Source organism: Vanessa cardui, chromosome 1 (genome assembly GCF_905220365.1).
Source record: "Vanessa cardui chromosome 1, ilVanCard2.1, whole genome shotgun sequence".
In the NCBI taxonomy this organism is placed as follows: Eukaryota; Metazoa; Arthropoda; class Insecta; order Lepidoptera; family Nymphalidae; genus Vanessa; species Vanessa cardui.
The window spans coordinates 5,478,786-5,496,817 of NC_061123.1; the positions used below are offsets into that span (position 1 = coordinate 5,478,786).

The window sequence follows — 18,032 nt, forward strand, 5'->3', positions numbered from 1 at the left end:
AAAAATAAAACCATTCTTAATGTTGACAAAACAACATTTATTAATCTATGAACTAAGATTACAGTTAAATAGTTATTCTATTATTTATTTTATAGTTTATGAAATAATTTTAAAAATATTAAACTATTTTAAACCAAAGTGATTATGGTTTTTATTTACTTAATTATAAGCGTTTTGATTGCTGTCTTGTGCATATAATATATTCATTCAATGGTGTCATAAATAAAGTACAATATATTTTTTTAAATTCAATTATATCTAAACATTTTCTTATTTTCTAAGTATTTATATTTTTATTTCACACGATACAGCTATTCTTTAAAGTAATTAATATAATATAAGGTATTTGATACAAAGAAATACATATATTCATTGTATAATAATTAAATTAAAAAAAATACTTAAATTATTACGAAACCTATCGTGTATAAAGGAAATTTCCTTTATACAATTATCATTTATCAAAGCAAAATTAATTATATATTTATAACTTAGATCCGCGTATTTTACAAATAATAAAATTAATTGATTTCTTAAGAAATATTTATTTACAATCGTTTGTTTGTTTCAAATGAAACATATCATATCATATTTATAATTCTATGAAAGTTTTAATCTCCACTGCTGATGCTGGTAATACTTTCCCTTGACGAATGTGATCGAAATTGCGGTTTCATTAGCGTCACCCATAAATTTCGCGTTTGAGCGTCACATACGACGAAATAAACAAACAGGACGAAGCCCTGCATCGTTGAAGTTAAGCAGAAAAGATACGACCAAATTACGTTATGTGAAAATGAAATAATGCCAAAAACCCAGGTAAGGCCTAATAAGAAGAATAAAAATATTGATAATCGTAATTGTGCACCGATAAGATCAATATCTGCCGTTCTAATTTTACCGTCAGGACCTTTAGAAATAGCATAAATGACCAAAATAAATAACGTGACATTTATCAACAACACAATGCAGATGGGCACGATTACACTGACGATTAAATAAAATCCGCTAGGATAACAAATAGAGAACTTATAATCCCTAGCCGTTACTAATTTTGGTATATAGTTATCTTTATCCAGTACTAATACAATTACTACAGGTATAAGCGGAATACCCCATCCAATCAGAGTGAATTTAATCATGAATCTAGAGGGCCTATATACACCCAAAACTCTCACATATCTTATAAATTGTAGGACTGCAGTTATTAACATCCACATAAAACTTGCCAAAACAGAATAATGCAATAAGGCTCCTAAAGCAATGCATAAAATTTTTGATCGATCGGATATTTTTGATGCTTCATTAAAATCTTCAAATATACTATTGTCTAAATTGAATACAATCATAAATAAAAGGGGCAATGCAATAGACGCTGAAAGATGCAACAGAACCTTCGTTCCAGCTTTTTTTCGCCAAGTGTGGAACACTGTCGCCGTGACCCAGATACCCGTTATACCCAGTAATGATAGAAAACTACCTACCAAGGAAATTATATTGAGTGGTTTGTCATGGACTTCCATATCATCAGTGTTATTCGAGTCTTTGCCTCGTCTGATATCCAGTAATTGACCAAAATGTGTTAAATGATAGCATTCACAAAAAGATAATTCATTTTTCCACTTCTGTAAATAGCATCCTCTATTAGACCAAAACCCTGGAACTTTACTGGCTACATTTTTCTGAAAATCCCAATAACCACAAAGCCTTTCTTGAACGGCTGGCATTAAACTTTTATATATTAAGGGCATTGGTTTTTCCAAATTTGATACAAAACCGGGTATCGAAACTCCTATTATACGACTATTGACTTTATAGTTGTTAATGTTTATTTCCTGAAATATTGCGTCATTGTGAAAAACACTTATTATTACATGCACGTCTTCATTATTGAATTCTGTTTCGTTATTAGTTTCATTTTTACTTAATTTTAAGGTGTTAAGTAATTTGTCCGGTAGCCAAGTAGCTATTTCTAGATTTTCAAATGATAAGATATCTTCCAAGCTGGTATTTTTAAATAAAGGTTTGATTTCCATATCAGTGAATTTATTATTTGCTGATTTTTTAATAACTGCTAAACCACTTATGTTATTTATCCACGGATAAGAAATTTGTAATACGAATTGTGGTTGAACTGCAAGTTGATAGTATTCATCGAACTCATTTTGATTTCTAGATACGAGACTATCAGCCACATATGAACTTCTCTGAGTCAACATTTCAATAATATTATTAACAGAATCTAAAATAACATTTGTCGAGTTAAGCGTTTGAGCTAATCGCAAGTAATTATTATCGAGGTCCATGAGTCTATCCATAACCCACGCTATATTTTCAATATTTCCCATATCTACAGAAGTTTGATTTTCTTGAGCAATATGTAGAACGTGTTGTAAGGACATTGATAAATAATAAATATCTGCTGGAATAATAATATTAACATCTCCTAAAACAAAACCAAGACCGTCAGTGAGAAAGCGCGAAGTGTCATTTTCGGGAACTTGTCCCTTAACAAATTTGTACAAAAAAGTGGTCGTATCAGACGGTTGGTAGTTTTTATTGCAAACTCCTTCCACGTCATCCCAATAGCTTCCCAGTAGATAGGAACCGGCGCAAAGCCTTTTTACGGGTAATCCATTTTCTTGCAAGCAAAATTGTTTTGGAGCCGCTATGTGTCCGATCGCTGTCAATTCCCATTTGAGTTTAATGGAATTATCAACAGATGTCGTTGGTAAGCAGTACATAGAACTTGAAATATTTACTAAGATATAATTATACTTCGGTAGTTCATTCTGAGCAATACTGTATATAGTTCTGAAGGTTCTTTGGATATTGCGTGAGTTATCGTTGTATATATTATTTATAGTTACATCCATATGTAACAATACCATCAAATAATTTGAAGAGTATTCAAGATATTCCATTAGCAGAACTTTATTAGCTCCGAAAATATTTGTTATATTCGAGCACAAGTTATATTTAACTGTATCTAGCATATTTTGGATATCAACGGTTGAAACATAAACCTTTATGACGAGTGAGAAAACGTGAACTTCATCGCCTTGAGGATTGACAACCAGTTTGTCTGTTTTAATCAAAGAGAAATCTTTTGTGTGCCCCTCACACCAGTACTGCGCCGCTCTATCTGTGATAAGATGAATTGCATAAACAATTTTGTCAATATCAACAGTCTCACCTATCGCGTTATATCGAGTAGACTGAACTTCAATAAAAGGCATGTCATCGATATCGATTACTTTTACAAATCCCTTTGCATCCGAAAAACACTGAATGCCACGATCATATTGATCGTATTTCCAAAGACCAGAAGGAAAATATATTGTAAGGTACATTACTTTTTTTTCATCATTGTATTCAAATATTAATTCTGTTTTTTCATAGATAACTTCTGTTTGGCAGGCCATACAAGGAAGAGAAATTAATGAGCTAGCATTAATTAAACTTAAAGTGCCAATATTATTTATTGAAACATAATTTTGAGGATATAATATTTTTGTACTGTTATCCTCTTGGCTTAAATTAGTCGAAGCAAACCAACACCACACACTATTAGGTAAATTATTTATTTCGGCTATTTTCTTAAATATGAACCTTGTTAAGTCGTTACTGTCTTGACTGCCCATAGGTGTTGTACATATTTGGTTTTGTATGAAATCATCAAAAGTTAGATCTTTTGAGGATTGTTCTATTCCAAGGCAAACTCCTTCATCGGGCATATACCTCACGGAATGATAATTTTCGGGACATTTTGCTGGATAATGAATATTATTTATATAAAAGCATAAATTATGATAACTCTCCGTACATGTTTCTGTCACTAAAATTCCTTGTTCGGTATCAAGTAATAAGCAATTTTTCAATATAGATGTTTGAATTTTCAAAATATTGTTAGTTTCGACAGAATGTCCCCATTTCGGTCCTGGGATATACCACTGGACAGGACCAAAAAATTTTGCTCGTTTGGCGGGTAACCAAAAATAACGTGAAATGTTTTTAGCATTAAGAGAACTCAATAACGAAGTTGCATCTTCATCGCTCAAGTCTGTGATAACAGAAGCACCGCCACTTTTTAAACATGGATAATCCCACGCGGACGATTGCTTGATTTGGTAGCAGTAGTCATTATTGTTTTTTGATATTTTATCGAAACCTGGTGGACAAGATGACAGATTGTAATACTTAACAACCTGCAAACATGGATTAAGAGTCGTTGCGGGTGGTTCCCATTTCGAATCGACACAATTTCTTGTTATTAGGCGGTCATTATCATAGCAAAGAGGATCTGATATAACGTTATTCGCTGGTACACTTCTTTCCCATTTGACACTTATTCCAGTATCAGTTATCTCTTCTGGACAGATCTACAAAAATTTATTAAATAATATTTGAATTAAGAATGTGTGAAACCAAACATAACCGATTATTATAAAATAGAGTATTAAAAAAAAATTGATAGTTATTTTAAACCTTTATCGTAATTTAAGAATTTCTAATGAATATCTAACATATAGAAATATCTATAACAGATAATATTTAATTTTTTACCTGTAATCCGAAATGGAACAGTAAACATAAATTAAAACTAAAGATTACACTAAACATGTCGCGGGATTACATTTAATGTTAATGGAATAAATTATTTATACTTGATTGATTCCAAAATAATAAAACCACAGTGTTCAATCCCGCAAAAAAACAATCTGAGTTTTATTGCCAGGCTTTCAGTCATATACTGAATGTTTATGTATACAATATACATGGCGTTTTATTCATTTACAAGAGTATAAGTAACTTGCGATGTGACTTTTTCAAGCGAAAAATTTATTATTAATAATTTTAGTAACGTGGCTTTGAATTTTGTCAAAGACAAGTAGGTTTTTTATATTACTTTTTTCATAAGGAGTTTGCTTCTTTGGAAAGCAGGTTTGTTTCTGTTGTCATCCTAGTTGATTCTTGATCATATATATTGGTATCATGATTTTTTTTATTATTAACTACAAGTCAAATTGAAGTCTTACTAAATTTTTTCACTTATCAACAGTTCATAAGTGTCTGCCCAAAAGTAAATGCACTTAAACCCTCACTATCATCGTCGTGAGATTGGTACAGGATGTTGTTCCTACTTATCATTATGTATATTCCTAGATTCTTGCTTATCATTAGCATAGGTCCTTGTTGGCTCATCGCTGAATTAGTACCGTTACGACAACTCAAATGAATCTGCGTTTTATTATTGTTTCACACAAAAACTACGACATAATAAACATTAAATCAACCTGTATAAGCCGTGACAACTGTAATCAGTTTATTAACATTAGTATCATCCATCCCACACAGGAAAACACTTTCGATACGATATCTCTAAAGCCATATTCATTGATTCAACGCCATCCCAATAAAGTACGTTTATACTTATGTGGGTAAACAAAAAGGATTTAACCTTATCTATGTATGAGAATTGATCAGTGCTTTTAGTTTTACTTAATATAAATATGTAATATTACGCAACGGACATTACCTATTTGTAACTGTCATTGTGTACAGAGATAGGTTCAATATTATTAACAATACTCAATTGTGAAATTACTTTAGAATATTTCTGTACAGTTTTTCGGTTACGCAGATAGCTTTTCTGTTTATTATGAAATAACTTAAAAATATTATTTCCAATTTTATTCAACTTCAAGTTTTGGTTGATTTACATAAATTAATGGCCAAAATATTTTGTATGTAGCAAGTGACAAAATTCCAAAAAATATAGACGTTTTTATTTTTCGTGAAATTGTACAATAATGTTAGATAATGTGGCGTGAGTAAAACTTAAATTTAAGGAACTTTATTTTTACACAAAGTAAGTACATTGCATAATTATGATCACTACATTAATAATATGTTTTGTTTTCAAGGTGTTAATCTTAACATTACAGAATGAGCGTACAATATAACTTATATACAATACTTCTTAAACATAATAGACAAGAATTAATGTCGAGATTTCATTTGATTGTTGACATTTGATTGAATGAAAATTTCTTTTACATTTAAATTTTATTCAGTATCTGCTTTCAAACCACCCTGAGGTAATGGAGGTGGTGGAACATTAGGTATAGCAGGATCTTTATTCGAATAGTTGAGAACGTTAAGATCGCTTGGTTCGGGTGGAGGAGTTGAAGAAGATTTGTCGCCAGCTGGTGAAGAAACCACGGGAGATTCAGCTTTTAATGCAGGTATCAGTGGCTGCCCTATAAAATTTGTCAATGGTTGATATAATGGCCAGTTAGCGTAGGTATGGAATCCAAAAGGATCGTAAGGATCATAGAATCTAAGACCAGGGTATGCATATGGGTAAGTAGGCAGATGAGTAAATTGATAAGCTGGGTTAAGACGTCCAAGGGGAAGAACTTGTGGTGGCAAGCCGAACTCGTTAAGAGGTACAGGTGATTCGGTTTTCGGAGCTAAGGGTGGCGCTTGTGTGGCTTTATCTTCTTCTGGGGCAGGACTACTCGGTTCAGGTGCTTGAGTAGGTTGCTCTGAAGCTTCTGCGACTACTGGAGCCTCGGGTGTGGATGGCGGTACTTGTCCAGATTTGACATTAGTATCTTTGGGAACCGATGCAGGGACGGGAAGAAAACCCTGTAAAATAAAATATAAAACAAGTGTTACAAGATTACATCAAAGATAAATAAAAAGTTTGAAATAAAAAGAAATATTAATTAGTCATTTTTATATGATGTCGAGAAATAGAAGTGAAAAATAACTCTACTTAAATAACAACTTAGCTACATGCAACGTTAATAGCCTGAGCAAACAGGGTCGCACCCAAACCTATTTCTTAATACTTACGTTTGCTAAAGGCAAGTCTCCATAGACGACCGTTTGGAGAGGAAACGGGAACGTGTTGTGTAAAACGGGCTGGTACAATGGGAAGGCTTTGCTCGGCTCTAAGTTCTGGTTTGACGTGATAAGGGCGTTATACACCTTTGGAATCCTGCCTGGAGTCGGCTCGGCTAACGCCACGACAAGGATAACGCATAGAATCTGAAAAAAATAGAAATAACACCTTCATTAACTGTATTTAAGTTATAAGTTATAACTCTCGACGGAGTGTATGCAGCTTAAAAAGCTTAGTTTTTTTTTAATTAATTCACAGAGCAAGCATGCTAATTACTGCTTATAAAATATAGACTGTTGTATCTTGTATGCAAATGTATGATTTTAGTTTTTGTTTTGAAAAAATCCATTCCAAGTCGGTTCTTTTAATCGTCTGTTTCCTTTCGTTAAGGAAACCAGTTTAAGTATAATGTCAATTGTAATGAGTTCAATTAGCGTTTGCCTTGAACATTGCATTATAATAAGCATATATTAGGTAAGGTATTTATTACTCGCAGAATTGTATAACGATAGTATATAAGTACATATAATTTTAATATTAAGACTTGGAATTTTCTGATTAAATCAAGTTTAACTGTTAAAACAAAAAAAACAGCATTAACACATTTTTTAATTACAATGATGATATATTGTTCGTCGTTGTGTTAAATTATTAAATGGTAGTTGTTGTCCCGGCTTTGCGCGGTTGCAATGCTGATACTAAATATTATACTACAGAATTTGTTTATTTACGACATCACATTAGGAACTTCTAAAATTGTTTGTTATATTAATGTTTCTTTACTATATTGTGCATATGTCCATGTCCATATACAAAAACTTTTCTCTCGAATCGCTCTATCTATTAAAAAAAACGGTATGAAAATCCGTTGCGTTAATTTTAAAATATGTTTAATATGTTAAGCATACATATGGAGAGATTGCAGTAAGCGACTATATTTTATACCATGTAATGAAATATGTACTAATGGATTTTAAAAAATCTCGCAAATTTATATGTAACCGTTTAATAGCGATACTCAGTATTAATATGTCCTAGTTTACAGACACAGGGGCAATAAATTTTTGGCGTTCAATGTTGGGGGCACATTGGTGCTATGTGAATTGGTGTCAATGGGCGGTGTTGACCACATACCATCAGGTGGTACATTTGTTAGTCTACCTACATATGAATTGTAAATAATAATGAAAAACCAAAAGCCTTGGGTTCAAAATACTCATGCATATCAAGTATATATGAGTATATATATCAGACAATGAACAGCTAATTTATATTTGTATTATATTATTTTGAGATATTATTTATATAAATGTCTTAACTTTAAGGTTGTCTAGAGGAAATAAGCGATAACGGATCTTTTAGTGTTGCACATATTTTTGTTTTAACTTATTTTTAGAAACGATATTTTTATAATGATCCGTATTAATGGACGGGAAGTTTATTTGTTATCAGTTTCGCAGCCATCGTAAGGCCAGATGGTTCAATGCATCAGGGCTCCGGGCATCTAGGGGCTTTCTAACCGAAGCTTTGAAAATAGCAGGTAAGTAATTCAAATCGCCAGCTCCTGAAGCTAGAAAACCTCGACCCTACTCACAAGATTCACTTCCCTAGCTGAAATTTTGAAGGGCCATATAACTTAATAAATAAAACTGTAAAATAACTAATAAAATTTTAACAACAAGTAAAATCGACTTCAAATAAAACACTATTTCAAAACAAATAAATATGCACTAAAAAGTAAAAAAATAATTACGTATTCAAAATATTTTTTAAAGTAAAATGAAATCAAAAATATTAGACTATCTTAAAGTATTATTGTTATATTTGAAGCCGGTGCATTGCCCATAGTTGTTAAAACTACTAAAACGATATACAAACAAGATACTCATATCAGAGGATGCAGTGCGTTATGAGAAGGTTTTGTACTATTTTATGCGACGGCATTTTGTATATTCATCCATTTTAATATGCGACTGTACACATGCGTGCATTTGATGTTCTAATTCCAATTATAAATAAATTTAATAAACAAATAAATCATATAAAATTTAAATTGATTCATCTTTAACAGAATGGTTTGTAACAAAATGTAATTCTAATGACAATAAGCCGTTTCATATTAAAGTATAAAACTTTTTACTAAGTTTTTTTTTAATGTAATTACGGCGGTTCTTCTGATTTGTCACGCAGTCAAGTTCGAACTATTTTATTTGAGCGTAAATTCGTAACTAATCGAAGAACGAATAATATGTATACATACTGTGGGAAAAGATTACAAACTTTATTAAAATAGAGATACGAGAACATTCGTTTCGTTTGGGAAATAAATGCTTACATTTAAATATTTCTGTTATAGATTATATAAAGTTTATAAATACTCGCTTACCAAAGACTTTTAATTAAAACATTATGTTTGGTTTCTTATAATCTTTCACGTGTCTGAATTCCCCCCTATTTTTCATTAATTAGTATTGATTATTTTGGCGTATGAAATTCCATGAAGTATAGGAAAATTTGCGAAAGAACCCAGCTAAGCACGGGTAGGTCCTTGTTTTTTTTTTATGAAAATAATATTCTAAAATTATCGTACAATTACATAAATAAAAATGACATCACACAGTAGTTAAAGCACTTGTGTTATGGAAAATCAGAAGTAACGAACACCCATAGAAAACTAATGATTAATCTATATCGACTCGGCCGGGAATCGAACCCAGGACCTCGGAGTGGCATACCCATGTAAACCGGTGTACACACCACTCGACCACGGAGGTTGTAGTTATTATTTAAGTTTAAATGAATATTCATTTACTAGCGCTTTAGTACTTGCATAGTATGAAACTATTAACTAATTGTAGGTAACCATAGACACATTCGGATAATTTGTTTCATATGTACTGACAAAACCACATACGTAGGTAGGTGTTATTTGAACTAAGGCTACTAGCGTACCAATTTTAAGTGAAGGGATAAGAAAATGAGTGCATGGCCGTTACATACGCTATGAGTCGAATATATCATATAATATGTCGTAATTGCTCAGAACTTTCTTGCATATATATTTTTAGGTACATATGCACACTGTTCGAATACACACAAAACTACTAAATCAATTTCAATAGAACTATAATACTCTATAAATATAATAGTTTTATATTAATAACACTGACATTCGAGATACTTTATATTTTGTATTACTGTAGTAGGTACTTATTTTGTTATGTAGTTGGAAATTGTCGGTCCGTACGATTCAAAAGAACGCTGTCAAAACTATGACTGAATCTCTTAAACTTTGTGTACAAAGTTGATAGGTCTCCATATATATACAGATTTGCAACTATAAATATTTAAAGATATGCGAAAAATTTATCCATAAGTTTGATTTATACATCATTTCCTTATCAAAATAAACGACATACTGTATTAACGTTACGAGTTAAGAGACTCACGAGTGCATTCAGGAATAATGTAGCTTTTTAGAGGTGATAATTATAAGAATTAGACCATATATTCCAGAGACTCCATACAAACAAAATAATTTAACCCCTTTATAATTTATAGTGAATATATAAATATGACTCAACTTTTGTAATTAAAACGAAAAGCTGTAGGAAAATTGCAGGATATTTCATTTGGTTAGAAAACGTAAGTACCTATATTGGGCTAATATATGTACTTATCATTTGGCTCCTAAGACTATTCGTATTTATATTTATTGTATTGTAATTAGTATTTATATAAAATCTTAAAATTTATTACGGGGTACAAATTCACAATAATAAAGACCTGATAGTACCCATAAATGTATATAAATATAATACTATAATAATATGCATTAAATATTTAATATATTTTTCAACGTACTAGCTTACTTTTATACAATTTTCAATGAATGTTGACGCTAGAATGGCTACAAAGCGAGTGGAACAAATTAGACGGAGTTTGGTTCACTGATTTTATATTCATTCTTTAGTTCACTTACGCAGAATAAGCGGTATAAATAACGTGATTTTTGCAAGAATCCTTGCTATAAAACTAGAAGAGTAAATCCAACTCCTAAGTAAGTCCTATTTAACAATCTTAAGGGTTATTTCAATCTGATTTAATGCGGATTGGTGCTGCACGGAGCTTGTCTGGGCCTTATTCCGTCATATTTTTAGTCATTATTTTGCCAAATGTAGTCCTTTGCAATGATAGTTTTTGTATCGTTTAAATTGTAACCACACCAGTATAATATAGTCAGGTTCAAATAACAAATGGAATAACATAGTCACAGAAAAAATAATGAGACACATTTTTTATTAATGTTTTTATAGTCCTTTTGATACGTATTAAAGTGGTATGTAACCGATGTTATCTATCTATGTATATATCTATGTACATATAATTTATACTAACACATAAATGCGAAAGTTTCTCTGTCTGTTATATATTCACGCTAAAACCGCTGAATCCATTTTGATGAAATTTGGTATGTAGATAGTTTGAGTTCCTATACTCAAGAATCAGAAAGCTTAATATGTCCGTATATATTCTTGAGCGAGTGGAGACCTCGGGTGGGTATAACGTGATTGATAGTTTGTGCGATAGAGATTAAGAAAATTTTGCGCAAGTAAAGCCGCAGGTGCAGCTAGCAGTGATATAGTATGTGTAGTGTAGAGTAATATATTAGTAATATATTTACACGTAGAGTCGAAATGGCCCAGTGGTTAGAACGCGTGCATCTTAACCGATGATTGCGGGTTCAAACCCAGGCAAGCACCGCTGATTCATGTGCTTAATTTGTCTTTATAATTCATCTCGTGCTCAGCGGTGAAGGAAAACATCGTGAGGAAACCTGCATGTGACAAATTTCATAGAAATTCTGTCACATGTGTATTCCACCAACCCGCATTGGAACAGCGTGGTGGAATATGTTCCAACCTTCTCCTCAAAGGGAGAGGAGGCCTTTAGCCCAGCAGTGGGAATTTACAGGCTGTTGTTGTTGTTGTTGTTGTTTGTTGTCTATATTCATACCTATCTTTGTCGTGCAGTACAAATAACAGAATAGCTATTATATTAAAGTATCTGATTGCACTCTATATTCTGGCCAACGAAATAATTATTTTAATAAGCGCTCGTTGTTCGTATTGAAAAACAGGACCTATCTTTAAAAACAAATATTAATGATAAACAATTATCTTTGCAACAGTAAACGATTTGAATGATTATAATTTCGATGTTAAATACGAGTGCCGTTTGGGCTGCTTTAGGTCATTGCCGAATTCTAACGCAATGGTTTGCTCAATCGTAAAAAAACCACGTATATAGGCATTAAAAATAAGCACCATACGACAATCCTTCGCTTCCAATTGCAGGTATTTATAAAGAACACCTGTATAACTGCTGTTTCGAAATATTAAACACTAGGTCATAGAATGGCACATGTTTTTGATAGTATCACATAAGTTTTAACGCAGTATATTCTCTATAGATTCATTTCAACTTTGAAGTATTTTTTATATAGTTTTATTTACGATTTGAATACCGATATACTGTAAAGTAAGCAAATTCTTACTTTTCCTGTTAGTTGCAATATGAAATGAGTCATCGTATAGAATGTTGTACCTTAATTGCATTTAATGTTTATATTTTTATTCCTACGTATATTAATATTCTTACAAGGCAGATTAAAATAGTGTAAAACTGCATATTTATTATTTTATGATTATTAATCTCTATAACGTTTCTACTACTCACCGGTCAAGGTAAAAGTCATTGGAAGATACCTATGTTCAACAGTGGACGTCTTACAGCTGATATGATGATGGTGGTGATGGTAATTTTTATCGATATAGACATTTTTTCAATATTTTGCTTATTTATTAATAAATTATAGTAGTCGAGTAGTGTACTGTATTATTTATGTAATTTATTGACTCTTAAAAGAATTAACATATGTACACACATGAACCTTTGTGTCTTTAAGTTCATGGTCAAAAACAACGTAACAAGAAACTTATATTTACTGGATACTATCGTGAAATTGACGGACAGCGCGAGCAAGCCGCGTCCGGTTTCGATCCGGAAATCGGCGCGTGCGCACAATGCCACCACATTTGTCTAGTGTCGTGGCCGTGCGGACACACCTACAACAAGGTCTAAGAAATGGAACGCGAGCAGTCATTGAGGTCAAATTAAGATATAAATCATACACTCTATAACAAAGAACTCTGAAGGTGATTTTATTTATTTCAACGTACAAAATGCTCAGTTAAAACAAAGCATTCGCGAATTCATTTGTTTTTAGAGAGCCGAAATGACTCAGCTAACGTGGGTAAGCTACTTTTATGGATAAAAGTGTGTTACAACTTAGTGGTATAGCTCTTCAGAGCAGTTTTATTTATCTAATATAGTATGATTTAATATAAAATAAGCCATTCTTGTATATAAAGTTATTTAACACATATGAAACGACTTTAACGATTTGACTCAAATGTTGTGTTTGGATAAGTCTTTTGTGTTTGACGTTTATCTATTTACGGTGTCTATCTTTTTTTTTAAATAAAGAAAATGCCCTTGGGATCTTAGTTAAGTAACGCTAACATAATGCATTATAAAACTTATCTTAAAAATGAATACGAGAACGGCATGCATTCAACAATCAAACAATTCTCGAAAAGTGCACGCAAAATGTAGATGTCGTAATGTTTACGAAGCCTGTGCATCATTGCGCATTCTGAATAGAGACACGAGGTTCGATGACCCAGCTGTGGCCTCTGTATAAATGATGAAAGTACTCTATATAGGTACAGATTCTTGAACACTAAGGGCTTGTCATTGCTCTTTACTGAGCGACTGTTGTCGGCTTAAGTATGAATTAAACATATAAAGGCTACTTTTTATTTACTCTGCTCAAGTACAATTACTATATTAATAAAAAAAGGTAACAATACAATTATTTATAGTTTAATATATAGTATAATTGTTTGTGCCTTCTTTACTTTTTACGCTTGAAAAAAAATGTGAATGACCTTAGTTATAAATAGTTGAACTTCAACAATACTAGAAAATCAAATAAGTTCATTACGCAATGTTTGAGTACACAGGTGATGCTGTTTCGCAAAATTATGGTATTTGCGTACATAAAGCCGTGCTGACAATTAATATATTATATAATCAATAGTATATGACATACTAAGAATAAAAAAAATTTTATGATTATAGAATATTCGTTTCCATCTCTAATTAAGCAAAATGGATAAATTATGCGATCATTTTCAGCATGAAATAGGACAGAGTATTATTTGTTTTTATTTAAGATATACATACACATATGAAGTAAGTAAGTCTAAAGGAGTTCTCTAAATTATAGTAAGTTTGAAGCTTTCTTCTGATGTTAATATTATGTATTAATTTATGACAAACAATTGGGCCCTTTTATTTACGCTAAAAAGATAATTTATTTTTACATTTATTATATATATGACATTATGATGATTGATTGATTATTTATTGATGATGATGATGTTATATATGACATGATTCTTTATTTATTTGACACTTTGCCTCCGCAAAATTAGCTTATAAACTCTCCTCTTCAAGGGCTGTGTAATATTTAAAAGAATAAAAAAGTAGTCTGTGTTCCTCGGGATTCAAACTATGTCCATGGCAAATTTAATCTAAATCGGATCAGCGGCTTAAACGTTAAGACGTAACAAATATTTATAATAGATATAGTAAATTATATTTTTTCCTTAACTTGTATTATATAAACTCAATATTTTGATAAATCTAGGACGACGATTTTTATTTTTAATTCGATTTGAAGGCTCTCAATTATTATATAGGCAGTACAATGATTTACAATTACGGCTTGATGATTTGCTTTTAGAAAATTCCTATAATCTCAGTAATAAGGTTTGGTTTCAAATGTCCCATGAACACTGCCACACGTGTGTTTATTAAGTTATAATCTAAATTAAAGATAAATATGGGTGCGGTTGAAATTCAACTTTTATTGAACTTTGTACGACCAATTTTTTAAATTTCCTAATCAAAAATACTTAATGAATGTTTGACCGTTTTTACGTGTACATTATAAATTATATTAAAAATTAGAATCTTATTAATATCATAAATATAAGTAGATATGACATGGTTTTTTGGAAGAAAGTCCATCATATCGTTTTTACAAATTAGAATTTATAAGCTTTTTTTAGCTTCACCAGTTTGATTGTCTCACTCAAATCATTCATCTCAATTTTTAAACCAGAACCCGAAACCAATAAAAGTGAATTTTTTTAAACATTCTCGATCTCAATGATAAAAGTATTCATTTGTGCATAAAATGTTATGTTTGTTAAAAGCTTGTGATAAATTCAAAGCGACTAAGCAAAAAAAATAGATACCTAAAATATTATCTAGGTTAGACATTTTTTTATGTTGTCATAAATCATCTGTTTAGAGATTCTATGTGATTCGTAGATCTATGGTACAGATAAGCCAATCCCATCTTTATCTTAAAGACTATTTATTCGTCTAATCCTTTAGTCCCATGAATTGTATTACAAAATATATTTTGAGTAATATATGTTGAGTAATTATAAGACCATTTAAAATAAAGTTTCAATTTCAAATCAACAAAAACAATGTTACCAGATATTGTACAACACATACATATCATATAAGAGGAAAAAGAAAAAACTTGGTCGCAGATTTGATATAGATATAAAAAATACGGAAGTACGGACAGAAAAGGACAAAGTGTAAACATAAACATATATTTATATTTGAATACAGTTTTCGTTAAACCTTCAAACATATTATTTATTGCCTTAAGAATATGTTTCATTATGCAACTCACACGTTACATCACATTTAACGTGTTGCTAATATACTCAATCATGAGATGACTTACTTTATTCATCAATAATATGTATGAGACTTGTTAATGAACGTTTATTATACAAACATTTAGTGGGACACTTGAATTAGATTGTATAACTTTAAAGTACAACAGCGGCAAGATATGTCATTAATGATATAAAGAACGAAGCAATTAGTATGATAATGAATGAATCTGTTTATAACTCACAGGCAGACACTGTTGGGCCGCCATGTTGCGCGCGCTTCGGCGAGTGGTTGTGGAGTGGCAGCGTGGTGGTTGCGCCTGCGCACAGCGCTCGCCATCAATGAACTGACGGAGGCTGGAAGCGATTGTTCGAATGTTTCCTTTGTATTCGAAGAATTGATTTCCGTCACCAATTCCCGCAACTTTTATTACTTACAATTGTTTTAATTTTTATCGTATTATGTTCTGCATCACAACATTGGACGAATTGCATGTCTCTGATGGCTTGGTGTATTAAAGACTGTGAACCTTATTACCTCATCAGCAACACCTTTGATACTGTTATGGTATTGTAATGTAAGTATGTTAGCAATAGGCTCTGGATACATTTCAGTCTTTTTGTTACGTATAACCCAGTGTATTCATATGTTTTGTTTAAATTTTATTGAGTTGCTATTTCAGACAAGGACGAATATTTAGTAATCTTAAAAAATAGTATTGGAATAAAATAACTATAAACGATATAAAGTATTATATTATACGATTACATATATTTAAGATTATACAATTTATTACTTTGGTTTCGGATAGAATATAATTGTTTAGTAAAGTAACAATATTTTCTGAATATTAATAATAAACTATCTTTGCAGGATATATTTTCTATAGTGTAATCAGTTCTATCATATAACACGTTGGACGTGTCGCCTCTTCTTGTGATTTTATTTCTGTTCTCGTGTCCTTGTGGGCGAATGCAGCTTTGTGCTTTGTCCTACTTAAGTGATAAGCTTTTAGGTATAGCTCCTAATTTAGACAGGTGATCGAAATTAACAAACTTCAAGGCCCAAGTTTAACCTAATTGAAAATGGATTATTCATCGTTATGTGTATTTCAAATTTACGTTACGTTACGGATTAAAGACAAATAGAAAAAAAAGACATGCTTTACTAGTAGGTAAATGATTTTTAGCGTGTGTTTAGTTAATCAAATTTTTTTTATCATTTTAGTAGTAGTATTGTTCGTCAAATTAAGGTCCTTAACAAGATTTATATGTGAGAATCCATTTTCTCGGCTGACAACTAACGTTAACTTGTCGTTCAAGTAAATAGGCCATCTTATGGCTATTTGTCACCACTGCCCATATGGTGCTGTAAGATATTTTCACCATTTCATATAAAACCAATACGCCATCACTCATGATAACTAAAGTGTTATGTCCCTTGTGGCTCTAATTACACTAGCTCACTCGTCCTCCAAACCGGACCTCAACAATACAGTATTACTGTCTGGTGGTGGACTGATGTTATGATGAGTATTTGGTAGGTACATACTCAGACGAACTTGTATCAAATAACTTCCACCAAGTGCATGACGTATTATTATTTTTTGCTTTCGTTATTGTTACATTTGTCGTCAGATGCACACTAAGACATCGAATAAGTATTTACGAGCCTCACTCATAGACACTTTATGGAGGAGCGCGCCTTCGTAAGTAAATAGATCTACTTATAAAGCCGTTAGTGACTGGACAGTTAACTATTGAATCATAATCAAGCCAATTACATAAAATCTATTATTCTAGAGATATCGTTAATAAAGCGTTGGTGAAGGTACAAATATAATCATTCGACATTTCTCACCCTGAGTATAGTTAATTAACAGTTGAATGTCATTAATACGCAATGATAGTTATTTTTATAATAGAGCACATAGCGTTGTGATTATTCATTTTTAATTGTATATGTTATAATTATGTTATCGCATAAATTAAACGATATCATAAAAATGCATCGCTTTACCCATTTTTTTGTAGAAATAATGACCGTGAACATTATTATGATCTAGTTTTGAGTTATTTTTATACCATTCCAAATAAAACTAAGCGGTACACATTTGTTTTTGTAAGTTGCTATAATTTATGTACGTTTTTACAATTAATTCGTTAGACTAAAATAATTTTTTATTCAGTAATAAGTTATTGTATATATTTTCTTGTCTGCGTAATATTTCTTTGTTTCAGCCTGATGCCAATCTTCGGCGGGAATGGTTCCTCTGATAGAATCATTT

At 31.4% G+C, this 18,032-nt stretch overlaps 2 protein-coding genes across 2 annotated transcripts; both read right to left on the reverse strand.

Moving 5' to 3' along the window:
- Positions 1 to 496: 496 nt before the first annotated feature.
- LOC124533815 lies at positions 497 to 4,841 on the reverse strand. Its single transcript, XM_047109336.1, has 2 exons — positions 4,567 to 4,841; positions 497 to 4,382 (listed from the first exon to the last, which is right to left on the reverse strand). Exons 1-2 carry the CDS (start codon positions 4,621 to 4,623, stop codon positions 612 to 614), a joined length of 3,828 nt encoding a protein of 1,275 aa, XP_046965292.1. The 5' UTR covers positions 4,624 to 4,841; the 3' UTR covers positions 497 to 611.
- Positions 4,842 to 5,774: 933 nt separating this feature from the next.
- LOC124533302 (proline-rich receptor-like protein kinase PERK2) lies at positions 5,775 to 16,151 on the reverse strand. The gene is made up of 3 exons (XM_047108521.1): positions 15,990 to 16,151; positions 6,865 to 7,059; positions 5,775 to 6,654 (listed from the first exon to the last, which is right to left on the reverse strand). The coding sequence occupies exons 1-3, from the start codon at positions 16,011 to 16,013 to the stop codon at positions 6,070 to 6,072; spliced, it is 804 nt and encodes a 267-aa protein (XP_046964477.1). The 5' UTR covers positions 16,014 to 16,151; the 3' UTR covers positions 5,775 to 6,069.
- Between the last annotated feature and the right edge of the window lie 1,881 nt (positions 16,152 to 18,032).

Coding starts and splice junctions, on each gene's coding strand:
- LOC124533815 (XM_047109336.1), bottom strand. CDS start 4,623: ATGTTTAGTGTAATCTTTAGTTTTAATTTATGTTTACTGTTCCATTTC. Junction 4,383..4,566: donor TGTTCCATTTCGGATTACAG/GTAAAAAATTAA, acceptor AAATTTTTGTAG/ATCTGTCCAGAAGAGATAAC.
- LOC124533302 (XM_047108521.1), bottom strand. CDS start 16,013: ATGGCGGCCCAACAGTGTCTGCCT. Junction 7,060..15,989: donor CGGCCCAACAGTGTCTGCCT/GTGAGTTATAAA, acceptor TATTTTTTTCAG/ATTCTATGCGTTATCCTTGT. Junction 6,655..6,864: donor GAGACTTGCCTTTAGCAAAC/GTAAGTATTAAG, acceptor TTTATTTTACAG/GGTTTTCTTCCCGTCCCTGC.